We start from the raw sequence: 20,459 nt of genomic DNA on the forward strand, positions 1-20,459 counted from the left end.
TGATCTCTCTCTTTCTGTCAAATAAATAAATAAAATCTTTAAAAAATAATTTTTAAAAAACCTGACAATATGTAAAGATAGGCTCTTAACTCAGGCTGCTGCAACAAAAACCATAAACTGAGCTGGTTATACATCACACATTTACTTCTCTCAGTTCTGGAGGCAAGAAGTATGAGATCAGGGTGCATGGTCAGGTTCTAGTGAGAGCCACCAACTTATATCCTCGCATGGGGGAAAGAGAGCTCCCTAGAGTCTTCCTTGCCTTATAAGGGCAGCAAGTCTCTATTTCCCAGTTCCTCCAAATTCCCCACCACCAAATACCATCACACTGAGGATTAGATTTCAACATATGAATTTGGGGCAGGGGATATAAATAAACATCCAGTCCATAACAGGAACACAGACTTAGAAGGCACATAGACCAGAGTTTAAATCACAAATATTTCTGTGTCTTCCTTATTGAAACTCTCTAGGTCTTAGATAACACATCTGTTAAGAGGATTTTAGAGTTTGTTGAATTAGAGAAGCATTTAATTAACATCTTGTCCAGTAATAGGTACTCAAAAGTGGCACTGATCCTTAAACAGTTCTCTCAGATAGTCAAAATTTTGATCAGGGGACATGTGAGGGATGTCATATTTAATTTTCATCATTGAGGAATTATATAGCAAAGATTTAATTATATGAATATTTTCTTCACTGAGTTGTAGATTCATTTATTTAGAGATTTGTGAGCTATCATTCTCCCATGAACTCTATGAGATTGTTATTGGTCAAGGTTTAGGATAAGATTGAGGTATCTGAATTTTGAAACAGCTTTACAGGCAATTCTGACATTCCAGAAGAGAATCTAAACTAGAAAGGTGAATATTGTTAGATCTTTATGGATGGAAAAATCTGAGATCCAAAATTGAACATTTTGAATGATGTTAGGGAAAAATTTGTTCGTCTCTTGTTGGAACTTGCTTACTACTGAACTGTAATATCTATAAAGAAGTTATTTTATGGATAAGAACATGACTGTGGAAATAGGGCTACATGGTATAGAATCTTGGCTCTACCACATGGCTTATTGTGTGACTTGAGGCAAAATATTCACTCACATGCCTTAGTTTTCTCTTTTGTGAGATGAAAATAAGAATAGAGTTGTTGTGAGTTAATGCGTATGTGGTAGTTATAATAATGCCTAGCACACTGTGTGTCATCATCACCATCTCATGCTATAGTTTACATTCCTTTTCAGTTTGTTTTTATAGTCTTGAGTGAAGTCAGTTAATGTTTTCTAAATAGGCTTCCAAGAAAACTTGCACCCTTTTTGATGTTATTGTTCCTTCATTTTAAAGCTTATTTGCAGTCTGTTGATCCTTAAAATAATGTATTTGTGTTTGAATACTCAAATTCAGAAATATATCTAAGTTTCAAATTGAAGTTGATCAGCATTTACTAATGTTAATTTTTTACTTTTTCGTATATAATATTTTCAGATGAAGGCTCTGCAGAAATTGCTTTATTTCCTATTTGTTTTTTACTTCTAAACACTTAATCTTTTTTTCAGTCTTAGAGATACGTTTTGCTTTCTTTTTAACATTTATTTTTACTATGTGATGGGCTCTTCAATACTTCTTTTACTCACTCTCCCATTTCTGGTATTCTCTCTCTGGTCTATAAATGAAAATTCAGTCCTGGAAAATGGGAACCATAAAAAGGAATTAAAAAGGCAAGATGATTTTTAGTATTTTTTGCATGTGTATTTAGGATATATTCTTGAAATACTTTGCTTAAAGATTTAACCTCATAGAGGATGAGAGATTATGTCATATTTTTATTTATAAAGTTTAGATGCTTAATAAGCAGGCTGTTGTTATAAGGTAATATTACATACTGTCACCACTGGGGAAACCTCCCTCCTGCTCCATTCCACTCTTAAACACATGGGTTGCCCAGCTGCTATATGGTTGTACACTGGCCCATGTGTATTAAGCAAACAGAGCCTGCAAAAGGGTTGCATTTTGGAGCATGGAAGTAGCATGGCTGGTTGGAGACCCCAGAAGTGTAGCTGCCAGAATTCCTCCATCTGGCAGCCGTGCTGCTAGGCAGCTCCACACAGGGCATAAATATATTTTGCTGAAGACTTCTCCTGGTGCAACAGCCATGAATGCCTAGGCATAGGGTTGGAGAGGAAGATAGTGAAAGGAACTAATACAAAGGTGTCTAATTGGAACCACCCTTCTGTTTAAGGGGAAAGAATGAATAATAATGAGTAAAAAAACACATTTGAACTCTTAGTTTTGCAAGAAGCTTGACAAATAGTCTTTTAACTTTTATGAAGACCTTTAAATTAAAGAATTGTGAACTTGTACAGAAGCATAATTACTTTAAAAATTTAGCCTTCCTATGGGTGGCAGAAGGTAACATGAATATAATTTTTAGGGCAAAATAATTATGATTGTCTTTATTTGATGTAAGTTTATTTCTAGTTTCATTAAAAATTCCCAGAACATTGAACATAAGTCAACATTCCATGGAGAAGGAAGTATTATGCAGCTTGCATGTGTGCAGATCTGCATATCGGAGCACAAAATATTGACATGATAATTGCAGTCAAGCCTGAGTGAACAGTGGCCTGTGGGAATTCAGCTGGTGTTGTACCAACTGGATGGCTGCTCAGGACACAGTTTGAAATGCAAGGTGCAAGTTAGCACTTTATTCAGCACAGGCAGGCATCATTTAAAAATCCTTGGGGGCAGCCCTGGTGATGTGCAGATGTTAAAACAGTCTGTTGTGAAGTGCTGATATTTTTGAACACTGTGAAAGACTTCTAGATTCTGAGTGAAAAATATTTGCACAGTTCTTAAAGACATATAATACACAGTCTTTTCCAGCTCTTTTCTGGATGTTTTAGATAATGAATGTTGAGTATATGCAGAAGTATCTGCAGTTAGAAGAAACAGGAAAATCAGGAACCAGATAAAGTCATTTAGTTTCTAACTATAAAACCGAAAATATGTGGAGTTTCAGCTTTATATATTTAGGAGTGATGTTGAGTGGGTATCTAAAACAAAATTATTTTATTCAGTACTGTATTAAATCTAAGTTGTGACATTCTAGTAAATTATTGCTTTTTTGTTTAAGGAGTTCAGCCGTACACCATAATTTACCAATTCAGTTGAAGTTGTTATACCCTAATTCCATTCTTTTTTCTGGTTTGAACTACTTGATTAAACAAGAAAAAAATAATCTGTCCGTTTTTACCTGTCAGGCTGAGTCTTCTGCACAAGTTTTGCCTTTCGTATATAGTTTAAATATATTTTTTATATCGAAGTATAAAATATATGTAGAAATTCTGGATTATGTGGTAAAAATTAAGCTTTGATCTGAAAACAAAATAGATATTTTAAATATACTTGGACCTTTAAAATATTTTCTACCAAGGTCTTAGGATCTAATGTATTTTTATTAAGAGTATTAGAGTTTTTTCAATAGTTGTTTTTACTCTGGAGTAAACATATTTGAAAAATATTTGTGTTAGGTTTTTAAGTTTTCCTTTTTTTCAAGCTTTCTTACTATATTATTCATAGATACTATCCTAGCAATTTATTATGCATATTCAAAGTAGAAAAAGTTATGAAACAGTTCATGAATAAAAGGATAGATAATTTGATAATGGTATAATTCTCATTTCCCTAAACTTCCATTTTTATCAGTCTTACTGTTTTAGAATCTTAATGTTAACCAGAAATTGAGAAAGCATTTAAATGGAAAGTCATTAATAAGAAAATCTACATTTTAATAGATTCTGTGCTCAAATGAAAGAAAACTAAGTCCAACTAGTTTATTTTGTGCATTATTGTTATCTGTTAATTAAGAATAATCAATGTCAGTAAGTTTGGCTTTTTTATTTTCTTTGTTTTCTAAATCAGACCGATATCATTGCCTCATTTATAGTTAAATGTTTCTTTTTAGACTCTAATATTTCATTTTTGACATCTCATTAAAAATGGGCTCAAACCCAGAAAATATGATCCTGTCATATTGTATAATATATGGCATGGTCTATAACACAGTAAAATTTTGCTTCTTAATGATTTAGAATAATTTCTCAGATTTTTGAGTTTAGAAAAATGGCAAAAAGTTAACATGGTAATTCATGTGACTAAGTACAGCAATGTTAAATGTTTAAATGGGTAGTACTCTTGGGAAAAGTGATTGGAGCTTTAAACTTGTACACATTTGACAGCGTCTCTTCACTTCATTTTTCATCCTAAAGAAGTCTGCAAATATTCTTAGCTCACATCATTATTGCACATCAGTGGTTCTAATTAGCTAAACAGGAGTTTGTCTCAGTCATTGATCATCATCAACTTCTTGACAGTGTCTTTTTTTTTTTTGGAACCTTTCGTTACATCTTATAAATAAGTAGAATATATATTAACTGAATTGTCCAAATAGGTTGCTGATGTTTTCAACTTGAAACAACTTTTTAAATTGTATTATCTTAAGTAAAAATGTATTCATATTGTAGCGCTGTTTTCTCTTGGGAGCATTTTCCTGTTATGAAAATATTACATATCATGTACCACCAGGAGGAGCTGCTGGACAAATCTCTATATAGATTTTGAATTGGGATTTTTTTTTTCAATTTCAAAACTATAATATAATCGTTAATTTTGGAGGTTTTTTTTGTTTAAAATACATCACTGAAGTATATTTTTGAAGTTTGTATTTGACTGGACGTTTATATTTCATTTATGACTTATATTTTATTACTCAGCTTTATCAGTTATTGTGATTTCGGTGACTCAGATTTAGTGTATGTCAGTATCACTTGAGGCTTTGTATCTTAGTTCAGGCTGTTATAACTGAACACCGTAGATTAGGCGGTTAAAAAGCCAAACATTTATTTCTCACTTTTCTGAGGGTTAGAAAGTCCAATATCAAGGTGGCTGCTGATTCCATTCCTTGTGAGAGCTCTTTGCAGACAGCTGCCTTCTTGCTGTAATTTTACATGATAGAGAGGGAGATCATCTTTCTCCTGCCTCTTTGTAGATTGCCTAATCCTTTCCATGAAGGCTCTACCCTCATGAATCCCAAATGCCCCACCTGCAAAAGCCAACACACTGGGGATTAGGGCTTCAACATATGAATATGAAACATTCGGTCCATAGCACCTTGCTGTGGTTAAACACAGATTGCTGAGCCCTACTCTAGACTCTCTGCCCTTAGAGAGGGTGGAAGATAGTGCATTTCTAGCAAGTTCCTAGGTGATGCTAATTGTACTTCTCTGATGACCTATAGTATAGGAACCGCTGGGTTAGACTGTGACTGAATTATCTACATAATTGTGTAAATAACTACCCTGGTACCGAGTTCATTTGGAAGCTGTAGTAACGCTTTTGTTTGAGTTTTGTGGCATGTAGTCTAGTTTTATCCTATCTCATTTAAAAGGACCACGAGAATGTATTTTGACACTGGTGGGGATTTTAAGCTTATTTTAAAAGACTGGATTAGAAAAACTTGATCCCTATAAATTAAACTAATTCCTGGGAATTTAAAATTAGACTCATAGCATATCCAGAAAGCAACTTACAGGGATAGTTTCTGACTATAATTAATGTCTTGACTGTCACATCCTGTTACATGTTGGGTAAACCCAATCATGCCCTTCCCTTTGAGATTTGAAGCCATTTTTCTCCAGATGCATATACCTTGAATTGATGTAGTACTCTTTTGTAATACTCATGGTTTTATAATATCAAATTAAAAGTTCGAGTGATAATTTGAGAGTATATGTGACAAATGAGAGTCAAAAGATATATATATTTATATTTTTTTCTTTTCTTTTTTTAATTAAGTTTTTTACTTTAATTCCAGGGTAGTTAGCATATAGTGTTATATTAGTTGCAGGTATACAATGTAGTGACAAGTGAAAGCCTAAGGGTATATATATATTTTTCTTTTCTCTTATTTTTTATTTTAATTTTGTGACAAATGAAAGCCAAAGGTATATATGTATTTTTTTCTTTTTTTGTTAAGTTTTTAATTTTATTTCCAGGATAGTTAACATACAGTGTTATGTTAGTTGCAGGTGTACAATATAGTGATAAAGGGCATATATTTTTAATATACAAAATAGTTTTATACATCAAAAAATACAAAATGGCAGATACATTCACTGGCACTGGAAACTTAGGAAAATAAGGGAAAAAGCATTTCAATTGATGAAAGAATGCTTAATTTCACTATTAATAAAAGAATCACAAATATAAAGAGAGCCTAGTTGAAGGCAATGGACTGTGATTATGCATCAGATGTGCTATCAATAGTTGGTTAATAGAAAATAAAATAATAAAGCATGATAGAGCACAAACAGTAAAAACAGTAGTTGTAAAATATTATGTTTATATTGTGTACCCATATCCAGAGGGCTGAACATGGCTAGAGAAAAAATCTGAACCATGATGTCTGGTCATATGTGAATTTATGACCACTAACCTTTGTGGTCTCTGGCACTGGTTAGGTGATATCCTATTTTTATTTATTTATTTATTTATTTTTCCCTGACTCACTTACCATCCCAGTATCCCAGAAGTCTATTTGATGTTTACTCTCTTGTCAGCTTCTAACACTTCGTTTCTCCTTCTCACTTTCAGGCGATGGATAGTTGTTATGAATTTGTTAAATTCATGTTAAGTGGTGCACAGGGTGCTGGATGGTGAGCCATGGTTCAACAACAGACCACAAGAGAAATTAAAATAGAGGTTTATTATTCACAGATCCTGGGGAAAGTACCCAGCATACCTCAAGGGGCCACATGGGAAGTCAGGGCACAGTGTGGGGAAAGATAGGATCTGGGCACATGCTTTTCTGAGGTTTCGTGGGTGGTGCGCTTTGGGTTTTCCAGGCTAAGGTGGATTGGTCAAACCAAAAGAGCCAGTTTTAATCAGCTCTATGGGGGATGGATCTTTTATAAGGGACATAAAAGGGAAAGGTGTTAGGAGGTAGGGGACACTATTGATCACAAGGGCTGTTGGGGAAGTCCTATCAAGAACTTACTTGTGACTCTGCAGGCTGCTCTCTGGGGCACTTGCATGGGCTAGCTTCATTTAATGTCACTTCAGGCTGCTTGGCCAAACCCAAGGGGATGCCAAGGCAGCAATCATGGAGTAGCTTTAGCTAAACTCTTGACAATCCCCTTGCTTCCTACACCACTGAGTAAATAGAAGCTTTTAGAAGAGAGCTTTCACGTCTTCCCATAACCATGTCTGCCAAAATATCTGAATCTGTACCCGTATTTTCTCTTTTTATTTTTTTGGAAGAACTGTTTATGCTGTCATCTAAGCCCAAACTGTGTACACTAAAGACTCAAGGACCCAAGGATGTCACTCTGCAGTTCTCCTTTCTCTCTCTCACATCATCAGTATCACTCACTCTCCTGGGTCATTCCTGTCAACATACTCACATGCAGTTTTATCTTCAATCTTTTGAGATAAATCTCTTTTGATCTCACATTTCCCTTGAAGTACTGTTCCATTCCTCTGCTCCTTTTTACAGCAAAATTCCTCTGAAAAGTAGTCTTTACTATCTCCATTTTTTTTTCTTTCTCTCTTGATCTCACTCCAATTAGGCTTGTATATCCACCATTCTCCTAAAACAGCTCTTGTCAAAATCACCAGTGACTTCAATACTGCTAAATCCCAGTAGTTAATTTTCAGTTTTATTTTCTTTAGCATGTTTGCAGCATTGGCCAAGGTTGATTCCTTTCTTCTAGGAATACTTGTTCAATTAGTTTCTGTCTTGATTCTGCTTTTGCATGACTGTTTATCCCTCGTAGTATCATTGGTTGTTTTTCCCTCATCTTACTAACTTATAAACGTGGAGTGCTTCAGGACCCAACTCCTCAAATTTTTCTATCCAAAATCACTCCTTAGGCGATCTCACCTACCCTTTAGTCTTAAATATATTTGGATGGTGCCTAAAGTTTTATCTTCAGCCTTCACTACTTGACTGATTCCAGACTTGTTTGCCCAACCACATCTTGGATGTTGATTAGACATCTCAAATTTAACATGTCCAAATCCCCAAGTCTAATTCCCTCTCTCTCTTCATCTAGATTTCAGATCATGTCTACTCCATTCTTCCAGTTATTCAGACAACATGTTGGAAACATTCTTGACTTCTCTCTTTCATTTATATCTCTTATCTACTGCTTCAAGAAATCCTGTTAACTCTACCTACAAATTATCAAGAATTTTATCACTTTCTCAGTTACCACCACCATTACCTATCTTGTCCAGTTCATCTTTAGTTCTCACCCGAGGTATTTTAGTTGACTCCTGTTGTCTCTGCTTCCACTTTTGATTTCTACAGTCTGTCCTCAGCCCACGATATTCATGAAATATTAATTCATGTTACAACTATATTTAAAACTATCCTCTGTCCTCCCATTTTACTGAGAGTCAAATACAATATATAGCTTAAAAGGCCATATATTACTTTATTTCCAGTGACCATTGTATCCTCAGCCACCATTCTCCCTTTGTATGAACATTATTATTTTACTGTTCTTTAGATACATTGATTGTGCTCTTGGCCTTAGTGTCTTTGCACTTGCTTCTGGTCCCAAGGCCTGGAAAGCTCTTCCCTGAAATCTCTATGACTCTTCCTTCCTTCCTTCAGGTTTCTGCTTACCTATCATCTTTAAGGGCAATCATTTTTACATTATCCTTTTTTTTTATTTTAAATTTTTAAATTTTATTTTATTTTTTATTTTTTTACATTTTTACATTATCCTATATAAAATAGCAGCAGCCTTTCTTTTGCTTCCCAGTTCTCCAAGATGAAACATTCCTTTCTGCATTACACTCGTTTATTGTTCTTATACTTCTAGCCAGTTGACATATTATGTATTCACTTAATATCATTTATTTTCAGATTCTATAAGCTAGAACATTCATTCCATCTAGGAAGCACTTGGTTTATTTTGTTTGCTACAGTTCCCTAGTCCCTAGGATGATGCCTGTCATACAAACGCTTGTTGAGTGAATGATGGATTAATGTGTGTGTGTGTGTGTGTGTGTGTGTTTCTTTTTTTAGGAATTTGTTCTGGTAGATATTCTTTCAATCTGAGGATTCTATTTAATTCTAAAATATTCTCAGCAGTTCTCTTCTAAAAATACTGCTTTATCGGGGCACCTGGGTGGCTCAGTCGGTTAAGCCTCTACCTTCGGCTCAGGTTATGGTCTCAGGGTCCTGGGATCGAGCCCCGCATCCGGCTCTCTACCTGGCGGGGAGCCTGCTTCCCCTCCCCCACCGCCTGCCTCTCTGCATACTTGTGATCTCTCTCTCTCTCTGTCAAATAAATAAAATCTTTAAAAAAAAATAAAAATACTGCTTTATTTTTCATCCCATTATTATCTACTTCTGGAACTCTTTAGGCATATGTTGGGAGTTTCAAGTGAAACCTCCATGTCTTAACTGTCTTTTCATATTTTTGATCTCATTTCTCTGTATAGTGTTCTGGATGAATATCTCATTGTTATCATCCCTTTGCCTCATTCTCTTCTTACATCTAGTCTTGAGGTATGCCCATTGAATTGTTTTTATTGTTTTTGTTTTTAATTTAAGTCATCCTTTTTAGGTCATAAAAATCCTTACTTATTTTAAAGTCTTCTTCAATGTGTTCTGTTATTTTCATTTTGTCTAGAGTGATTGCTCTTTTGAATTATTGAGTTAGTGTGTCTATGTGTTATGTGCGTCTAAAGTGTCTGTTTTCTTCTTGTGTTTTGGGTTTTTTTATCTGTGGTCAGATCTTGAGTAAGAGGATGGCTGTTACTGTTCTCTTTCTCTTTTCTCCACCACCCTTCTTTGTCTAATGCTTTTTTTTTTCTTTAGAAATTTTGTGCTTGCCACTGAATAGTCACACTCACCCCATCCTGAACTAGGTTTTATATTGGTAGCTTGGGGCTTTTAGCCAACAGTGACATAGAGGATTTGTTACATTTAGTGCCTGAGCTGTGGAGTGTTTTGTCTCAGTGCCTGATTGGGATGCTGTCTATAAACTTTTGCCTTTCTAAACTTTTATGTAATCCTAGTTCCAGGTGAGGGTGGGGAGAAATTTTTTTCCAGACTCCTTTCAGGGGCCGGGAGTCCTTCTCTAGTCTCTGGTTTCTAACAATGAGTGTAACTATCCTTCTACCTATTGAGCAGCACACTTTTTCCCAGTTGTCCCCAGGCACCAAGCTCTTTTTCACCTTTGCCTGCTTGCACTGAGATCTGACAGTATACAACAGCTTCCTCCTTGTTTATAGCATTGTATTTCTGTTTAGTTTGTGATCCTTAGAGATTTGGCTGTCTTCTTAATCTTTTTCTATTATGTTTATCTATTAACATTATAAATTGAGAAAACGGGCAAGAGCCTCAAAGTATAAACTTACTGTGCTAACTTATTGGAAAAGTCTAATTTAAGTTTTTAAAATGTAGCAGTACACACCATCTGAATTTATCTCTTATAACCCATGATGGACTTTTCTGATTGGTGTCCCTTCATTCTGATAATTCTTTTGTGCCTTCTAAGGCCCTTTGGTTCATTTCACTGTTTCACAATTGAGGGTTCTTTTCTTCTTCCTTATTTGTCTACTTTGGATTCATTAGTGATTTTGGTATAGGTTTCTCTTTACCTATTTTTAGATGAGATTGGGCATGTTCAGGGTGGTATGGCTGTAGACTGTTTACCTATTTTTAAAGTTCTTAAAAAATATAAATAAATGCCCCATAAATTTCTATCCAATTTTTAAAAATTTGTTGTTATGAAATCTCTAGCTCTCTTTTGAGTCTTTTACATCAAATAGAAGTAAATAAATAGAAATAAATAGTAGAAATATGATATTTTATTATTAATTATGGGTTTAAAGTATTTATATTAAGAACATATTGTCTTATTTTAAATTGATGATATAGTGGTAATTGCAATCAATATTAAACATGTTTTAAGTATTTTTTTATTACGCATCTAAATCTGGAAACTAAATTGTTGTTTTGGTATGAAGTTGTCTTAGTTGTCAGTAGTTTGTAAGTTGTTGTCACTTGCCATATGGTTTCTGATTAATTCTGAAAGGACTGTCAACCCCAGTTAATTTAATTTTCTATATTTTATAAGTGGTACTCATTTTCAGGATGTGAAAATTTAGAGGATTAGCTACCAATTTTGACGAATAAACTCTATATTTTTCTTTCTAGAGAAAAACAGAAATCTGAAGCTAAAGACAGAAAAATTTTAGAAATTCTGCAAGTCAAGGATGCTAAAATACAAGAATTGGAACAGGTTGGTGTTGTGCCAGAAAATACTAAAAATTAATTTTTATTTTAATTAGTAGAGCTTTACAATTATTTTTAATTTTTTTGCAATAATGTTCATTAAGAATATTAGGGTCATTATATCAAATCATTACCATTTTGAAACTACTATATAAGATTATTACTAATCTTATATAGTACTTATATTACTATATAAGAAACTAGTATATATAAGATTATTCTTCACTATTGTACTTTGTTTATAGCCTGTTGGTTTTTTAATTAATAGGCTATGCCATTTATACTTTAAAACTCTTAAGATAGTGTTATGGTTATATAGTAGAATCTAGTAATTATTGTCTTATTAAACTTTACCTCTTATTATTAGCAATTACCATTTTATTACTAGCAGTATCATTGAAACTTATGAATTTTCAGATGGCTTAATTTATAAAAAAGATTAACAAATAATGGGGATGATTCTATTTGATCTCTTGAAAACTTTTACTTTCGATTCATACACTCCATTTTACATACAATCAGTAAATTATTCAGTTACATATATAAGATTATATGTAATTATATAATTAGTATGTTATCACTGCAAAAATCCATGTGATCAGTGCTCCCCAGAGCTATTTTCAAAGTATAAACATCTCAAAAATTTATTGTAATAATGACCTATATTGTGATAAAATATTTAAATTCATTTTGTACCCAGTTGTTCATTATATGCTGAATTGCCTGTAATTTTTCCTGGGTAAATAGATCCTCTTTTTTTTTTTTTTTTTTAAAGATTTTATTATTTATTTGACAGGCAGAGATCACAAGTAGGCAGAGAGGCAGGCAGAGAGAGAGAGAGAGAACGAGAGAGGAGGAAGCAGGCTCCCTGCTAAGCAGAGAGCCCGGTGCGGGGCTCGATTCCAGGACCCTGGGATCATGACCTGAGCCGAAGGCAGAGGCTTTAACCCAGGCGCCCCAAATAGATCCTCTTTTAGGAGACATTGCTCTTTGACTTTTGACTCTATGTTCCTTCCTAGTCAGTTAAAGTTTTAGGAGAATTTTGGTCTAAGTTTGGTTACTGTTAAAGGCTTTTTTTATTAAAGGACTTAAGGTGAAAGTTAACTTAGAAAAGATTCAATTTTTTTATGCTCTCTACATCTATATAATGACTTTCTAAATGGAATATAGACTCTTATATGACATATAAATTTAAAATTTTAATGTTCTCTAATGTTGTGTTTTCCTTATGGGAAATATCATAATTGATACTATAATGATAAAATTTTAGAAATGACATTTTAGTCAGTTTGCTCTGGGGGAAAAAAGTTGTATTTGCTACCTGAATATCAAAAAAGAGCAAAATGAATCCTAAGATGGATAAATACTGTTGTGTGCTTACTATATTAATTAAACTAGGCTAAGCTACCTGATACAACCTTATGACTTAAAAGTGGCAAATGCCATTTGTGCTTATACTTCATTGAGAAAAACTAACCATATTGGCTACCCCAGGATTCAGGAGGTTTGGGAAAATGTAAATCCAGGCTGAGAACCTGTCTTCAGTTATAACTCTATTCTATAGAAGAGAATGGATTTTGCTACTCTTTGGTTTTAGGGAATGCTCAGATTACCAGATCTAGATAGCTAGGTATAACATACCATTTTTTAAAAATATTGACACTTTCTTTCTTTCTTTCTTTTGTTTTTAAAGACTGTATTTATTTATTTGACGGAGAGAGACACAGCGAGAAAGGGAACACAAGCAGGGGGAGTGGGAGTGGGAGAAGCAGGCTCTCCACCAACCAGAGAGCCTGATCCAGGGCTGGATCCCAGGACCTTGGGATCATGACCTGAGCTGAAGGCAGACACTTAAGGAGTGAGCCACCCAGGTGCCCCTAAAATGTTGACTTTTAAAAATGAAAATATATTTCCTCTTTTCTTTACTAAATTCTTTTTCTACTTTTCCTTAGGTAGATACTACTTAGTTATTTACCTTTTTTAAGCAGAACCACTTAGCTCCTGGATAAAATATTAAATTTTCTTAAGAGAAATTATTTGTTTTTTAGGGGCCCTAGTTTCTCAGCCTAAATCATGTATATTTTTGTTCAGTGATGGTTATAACTTTCTACAAGGTATAATATACTAAATGTGTCTACTATCCTGTGATGGTACTATGGAAAATTTAGAGTTACAATTTTTGCCTTTAATGATTTTTAAATCCCTTTTAGGAGTAGGGTGGGGATAAAAGTAAGGTACGAGTAACCATATTCTCCTACATGATATTACAGATTGTGAGAGGATGGGGAACCTCATGTACCCATTCACATTTGTATCCCTGATGTCCAATATTTCTGTATGCTTGGCATATAACAGATTCTCAGTGAATGTTGTTGAATGAGTAATATATCTTATTATTATTATTATTATTTTATTGAAGTATAATTGATATACAGTAGCCTGTTATTTTCAGATGTACATCGTAGTGATTTAATATTTTTATACATTATGAAATGATCCCCACAAGAAGTCTAGTTACCATCTCTCATCATACAAAAGTATTGTAGTATTAGATATCTTCCTGTGCTGCACATTACATCCCCATGACTTATTTATTTTATAACTGGAAATTTGTACCTCTTAATTCCCTTCACCTATTTTCACCCACACCCCACCTCCCTCCCTTTTGGCAACGACCAGTGTGTTCTCTGTATTTGTGAATCTGTTTGTGGTTTTTTTTGTTTGTTCCTTTGCTTTGTTTTTTAGCTTCCATATATAAATGAAATGATACAGTGTTTGTCGTTTTCTGTACAACTTATTTCATTTAGCATAATACCCTCTAGGTCCATCCATGTCATGAATGGCAAGATCTCATTCTTTTCTAACACTGAGTTATATTCCACTGTATATACACCACATCTTCTCTATCCATTTGTCTCACCGTGGACGCTTAGGTTGCTTTAGTATCTTGGCTATTTTAAATAATGGTGCTGTGAACATAGTAGTTCATATGTCTTTTCAAATTAGTGTTTTCACTTTTGTGGGTGTTTTTTTGTAGTGTTTTCATTTTGGGGGGGCAAATATCCAGTCGTGAAATTACTGGATCAAGTGGTATTTCTATTATTTTTTTGGGGGGGGTGTTTCTATTTTTAACTTTTGAGGAACTTCCATACTGTTTTACACAATGACTGTACCAAGTTACATTCCCAGCAGTGCGTGAGTGTTCCTTTTTCTTTACCCATCCTTAGCAACACTTGTTATTTTTTGTCTTGTTGATACTACCCATTATGACAGATGTCAGGTGATAGCTCATTGTGGTTTTGATTTGGATTTCCCTGATGATTGGTGATGTTGTGCATCATATCTTGTGTCTGTTGGCCGTCTGTATGTCTTCTTTGGAAAACTGTTTCTTCATGTCTTCTACCCATTTTTAATCAGAGTATTTTGTAAATTAACATATAATGTATTATATGTATTGTATTATATGTATAATGTATTATTTTTATTAACATATAATGTATTATTTGCCCCAGGGGTACAGGTCTGTGACTCGTCAGGCTTACACATTTCACAGCACTCATCATATCACATACCCTCCCCAATGTTCATAACAGTATTTGTTTTTTGGGGATTTTGTTGTATAAGTTCTTTATATATTTTGAGTATTAACCCTCTATCAGATATGTCATTTACAAATATCTTCTCCCTTTCAGTAGGTAGCCTTTAGTATGGTTGATGGTTTCCTTTGCTGTGCTAAGCTTTTTATTATGATGTAGTCCTGATGTTTATTTTTGGCTTTTGTTTCCCTGGCCTTAGGAGACATATCCAGAAAAATGTTTCTATGACTGATGTCAGAAATTACTGCCTTTATTGTCTTCTAGGGTTTTTATGGTTTCAGGTCTCACACTTAAGTCTTTAATCCGTTTTGGGGTTATTTTTGTGTATAATATAAGAAAGTGGTCCAGTTTCATTCTTTTGCATGTAGCTGGCCAATTTACCCAACAGCCATTTGTTGAAGAGAAGACTTTTTCTCATTGTATATTCTTGTTGCCTTTATCAAAGATTAACTAACCACATAATTATGGGATTCTTTCTGGGCTTTCTTTTCTGTTTCTCTGATGTATGTGTTTATTTTGGGGTCAGTACATTACTGTTTTGATTGTTAAAGCTTTTTAATGTAATTCGAAGTCTGGAATTGTGATGCCTCCAGTTTTGTCTTTCTTTTTCAGGGTTGGTATGGCTCTTCAAGGTCTTTTGCGGTTCCATACAAATTTTAGGATTGTGTTTCTAGTTCTGTGAAAAAAAAAAAAAAAAGAAAAAGAAAAAAAACCCACTGTTGGTATTTTGATAAGGATTGCATTAAATGTGTAGATTATTTTGGATAGCTTAGACATTTTAAACATAAGTGTTCTTCCAATCCGTGAGCATGGAATGTCTTTCCATTTCTTTGTGTTGTTTTTCATCAGTGTTTTATAGTTTTCAGAGTATGAATCTTTCACTTTTTTGGTTAAGTTTATTCCCTGGTATCTTATTTATTTATTTTTTTTGGTGCAATTGTAAATGGGATTGTTTTCTTAATTTCTCTTCCTGCTTCTTCATTATAAGTGTGTAGAAATGCAGTGTATTTCTGTATATTGATTTTGTATCCTGCAACCTTACTGAATTCATTTATCAGTTATCATAGTTTCTTTTTTCTTTTTTTTTTTGTGTGTATGTGTGTGTGTGTGTGTGTGTGTGGAGTCTTTTAGATTTTCTGTATATAGTATCATGTCATCTGCAAATAGTGCAAGTTTTACTTCTTTCTTACCAAGATGGATTCCTTTTATTTCTTTTTGTTGTTTTGCCCTAAACCTACTTGTTGAGGGTTTTTAGTCTGAATGGATATTGTACCTTGTCAAATGCTTTTTCTACATCTTTTGAGATGTTCATATGGTCTTGATCTTTTCTTTTGCTGATGTGTTGTATCATGTTCATTGATTTGTGAATATTGAACTACCCTTGCATAGCAGGAATAATTTTCACTGATCATGGTGAATATTTTTTTAAATGTATTGTTGGATTTGATTTGCTAATATTTTGTTGAGGATTTTTGCATCTGTATTCATCAGAGATAGTGACCTGTAGTTCTCTTCTTTGTAGTGTATATCTGGTTTTTGGTATCGTGGTAAAGCTCTTCTCCTAGATGAATTTGGAACCTTTCCTTCTTCTGTTTTTGGGAAGAGTTTGAGAAGAACAGATATTAACTCCTCTTTAAATGTTTGGGAGAATTCTCCTTTGAAGCTAGCAGGTCCTAGACTTTGTTGGGAGTTTTCTGATTCAATTTCCTTGCTGCTAACTGATCTGTTTTCTATTTCTTTCTGATTCAGTTTTGGGTAGTTATATGTTTCTAGGAAACATTTCTTCTAGGTTTTCCAATTTGTTGGCATATAATCCTTCATGGTATTCTCTTAAAATCTTTTGTATTACTGTGGTATCAGTTGTCATTTCTCTTCTTTCACTTATGATATTGTTTGTCCTCTCTCTTTTAAAAAAATTGTTTTATGTGTCCAGCTGTTTGTCAATTTTGTTGACCAGCTCCTGGCTTCATTGATCTGTTTTTTTAATTATTATTTTTTATTATTATTATTATTATTATTTAGTTTCTATTTCATATATTTCTGCTCTAATCATTATTATTTCCTTCCTTCTACTGGTTTTGGGTTTGGTTTGTTCTTCTTTTTCTTGGTTTTGTAGATTTAAGGTTAGGTTGTGTATTTAAGATTTTTCTTGATGATTTTCTTTGAGATACTTCTTGATGGAGGCCTGTATTCTTATAAACTTCCCTCTTTCAACTGCTTTTGCTCCATCCCAAAGATTTTGGACCGTTGTATTTTTATTTTCATTTATCTCTATGTATTTATTTTATTTCCTTTTTGATTTCTTGGTTGTCCCATTCATTGTTTAGTAGCATGTTAATTAACTTTCCTGTATATTGTTATGTACAGATTTTTTCCCTTAGTGTTGTTTTCTGGTTTCATAGCATTGTGGATGGAAAAGTGCATGCTATCTGTGACTTTGATTTTTTTAATTTTTTGAGACTTGGTTTGAGGCCTAGTATGTAATCTATTCTGGAGAGTGTTCTGTGTGCACTTGAAAAGAATGTGTATTCTGCTGTTTTAGCATGGAATATTCTGAATACATCTGTTAGATCCATCTGGTTGATTTTCTGTTTGAATGTTCTATCCATCAATGTAAGTGGGGTGTTAAAATCCCCTACTGTTATTGTGTTACTATTGATTACTTCCTTTATGTTTGTTGTTTTTAGCTGCTTTATGTGTTTGGGTGCATCTGTGTTGGGTGCATAAATATTTATAATTGTTGTATCTTCTTGTTGGATTGTGCCTTTTTTGATTATGTAGTGTCCTTCGTTGTCTGTTGTTACTGTCTTTGTTTTAAAGTCTGTTTTGTCCAGTATAAGTATTGCTACCCAACTTTCTTTCCAATTCCATTTAAGTGATACATGTTTTTCCATCCATTTTCTTCCAATCAGCATGTGCCTTCAGGTCTGAAATGAGTCTCCTGTTGGCAATGTATGGATGGGTCTTGCCTTTTTATACAGTCTATCACCCTATGTCTTTTAACTGGTGCATGTAGTTAATTTACATTCAAAGTAATTATTGACAGATATGTACTTATTGCCATTTTGTTACTCATTTTATAGTTGTTTTTGTAGTTCCTTTCTATTCCTTTTCTTCTCTTGCTCTCTCATAGTTTTCTGACTTTCTTTAATAATATACTTGGATTTCTTTCTCTTTATTTTTTTCACAACTGTTACAGTGTTTGATTTGTGGTTACCATTAAGCTTGTATATAACATCTTATGCATATAGCCGTTTCTGTTACATTGTCACTTATGTTTGAACCATTCTTTTCTTCTCTCCCCTGTCACCTTTTAGGTACGTGGTGTCTTACTTTACATCCTTTTATTTTGTGAATTCCTTGACTGAATTTTATAGATATACTAATTTTTTTGCTTTTGTGCTTCCTGCTTTTCTTACTCCTGGTAATGGCCTTTTCTTTCCATTCAAAGAATCCCTTTAACATTTCTTGTAGGCTGGTTTAGTGGTGATGAATTCTTTTAACTTTCTTTGTCGGGAAAACTCTTTATCTCTCCTTTTGAATGATAGCCTTTCTAAATAGAGTATTCTTGGCTGCAGGTTTTTTCTTTTCAGCACTTTGAATATATCATACCACTCCCTTCAGGCTTGAAAAGTTTCTGCTAAGATCAGCCGGTAGCCTTATGGGGTTTCCCTTGTATGTAACTGTTTTCTCTTGCTGTTCTTAAAGTTCTTTCGTTATCACTGCTTTTTGCCATTTTAATTATTATATGTTGTGATGTGGATTTCCTTGGGTTGATTTTGTTGGGGCTTTCTATGCCTTGGGGATTTTGATTTCTCTTTCCTTCCCCAGATTTGGGAATTTTTCAGCCATTATTTCTTCAAATAAATTTTCTGTCCCCTTTTTTCTCTCCTATAATGAGAATGTTATTATACTTGATGGAGTCCTTAAATTCCCTATATCTGTTTTCATTGTATTATTATTTTTTACTTTTACCTATTCAGCTTCATTGCTCTCCCTTACTCTTTCCTCCAGGTCTCTGATATGTTCATCTTTTTCTCTAGTCTATTTATCCCATGTAGTGTATTTTTAATTTCAGTTCCTTTAATTATTTTTATTTTTTTAGAGATAGAGAGAGAGCATGCCAGTGGTGGGAGAAGGGAAAAGGGAGAGGGAGAATCCTAAACAGACTCCCTGCTGAGCACAGAGCCTGATGTGGGGCTCGATCTCATGACCCTGAGATCATGACCTGAGCCGAAGTCAGGAGTCGGACAATTTAACTGACTGGGCCGGTCAGGTGCCCCTTAATTTCAGTTCGAGTTCTTTATCTCTGTTTGGTTCTTTTTTATGTTTTCTCTCTTTCCTAAGTATCTCACTGAAGTTCTCCACTCTTTTCTCAAGCCCAATGAGTATCTTTATGAACTTACTTTAAAATCTCTATCAGTCATATTACTTCTCTCCATTTCATTTAGCTCTCTTGTGATTTTGGCCTTTTCTTTCTTCTGGGACATACTTCTCTGTCTCCTCACTTTGTCTGACTCTCTGTGTCTGTTTCTCTGTGGTAAGAAAGTCAGCTGTGTCTCCTGCTCTTGAAAGTAGTGACCTTATGAAGAAGAGATCCTTGTAGTGTCTGCAGTGCAATGTCCCATATTCTCTCCTATGTGTGTTGCATGCACTTTACTATTATGACTGAACTGCTTTTGCCTTTCAGTCCGGCTGTTTGCAGTGGTTCTCTTTGCCTGTCATTGGCAGGGTTTGGTCCCTCTGTTAGTGGACCAGACTAGGGCCACCCTGGGCCTGAGTTGAGTCAGACCAGGCATTTGCCAGAGATGTAGTAGCAATGAACTGCAGGGTGCTTTCCCTATATTGTCCCCTGAGAAGCTTTCATTGCTGGCAGAGCCTGCAGTCAGACTAGATATCTGCCCCAGCCCACTGCTGGGTTTCCAGCTGGACTGGTGTGTGTGGTTATCTTGCCCTCTTCTTGGAGCTGCAGTCTCTTTGGAGTGGTGCTGGCCCCTATTTGGTCTGCTTGCACACTTCCAGGCTTGTGAAACTGCTTTTAATGGGCTCTAAGGGTGTATTGGAGTAGTCAAGTCTGTAGGAGAACACGGGAGCACAGTGTTAGCAACATTTGTATAGGTCGGCTCTGGGAGGGGACCTGGAGCTGCTTTGGAAAACTGCTGCAGGGTTAGAGTGCTTAGGTTCATAGGAGAATGTGGGGGGCAGGGCAAACAGTTCTGGCAAGGTCCAAACCTGTCCACTGGTGAAGCGGACCTATAGCTGCCCAAAACTCCTGCCAAGGTTGGAGGGTGTGGATCCACAGAAGCATAAGGATGGGGGTGTAGGGAGGAAGGGGAGGTATGCTGATAGCCAGCTAGGTGGAGTGTTGGGGCTGTGCTGGTTCTCTGCAGGTTTCTGTCTCCAGGCTGGTGGGTGAAGAAAGAAATGGTACCCACTTAACTCCTTTGTTCCTGGAGAATTGTCCCAAAGAAATCTGTACCTCCAGCACAGGCTCTGAGATTGGTGAGGAAATATTCCTGTATATCTGAGGCATTTTTCAAATTGCTGCTT

The 20,459-nt window shown here is 34.7% G+C and overlaps 1 protein-coding gene across 5 annotated transcripts in view; it reads left to right on the forward strand.

The window, feature by feature from the left end:
* The window catches only part of CNTLN (centlein), a 276,063-nt gene that overhangs the window by 57,403 nt on the left and 198,201 nt on the right, over window positions 1-20,459 (forward strand). For all 5 annotated transcript variants that reach the window (XM_080819727.1, XM_080819729.1, XM_080819731.1 and 2 more), the window contains exon 3: window positions 11,236-11,320. In XM_080819727.1, the coding sequence (XP_080675853.1) occupies window positions 11,236-11,320 (85 nt within the window). The remainder of the gene's footprint in view (window positions 1-11,235; window positions 11,321-20,459) is intronic.

This window comes from Martes martes, assembly GCF_963455335.1.
Source record: "Martes martes genome assembly, chromosome: 12".
Classification (NCBI taxonomy): domain Eukaryota; kingdom Metazoa; phylum Chordata; class Mammalia; order Carnivora; family Mustelidae; genus Martes; species Martes martes.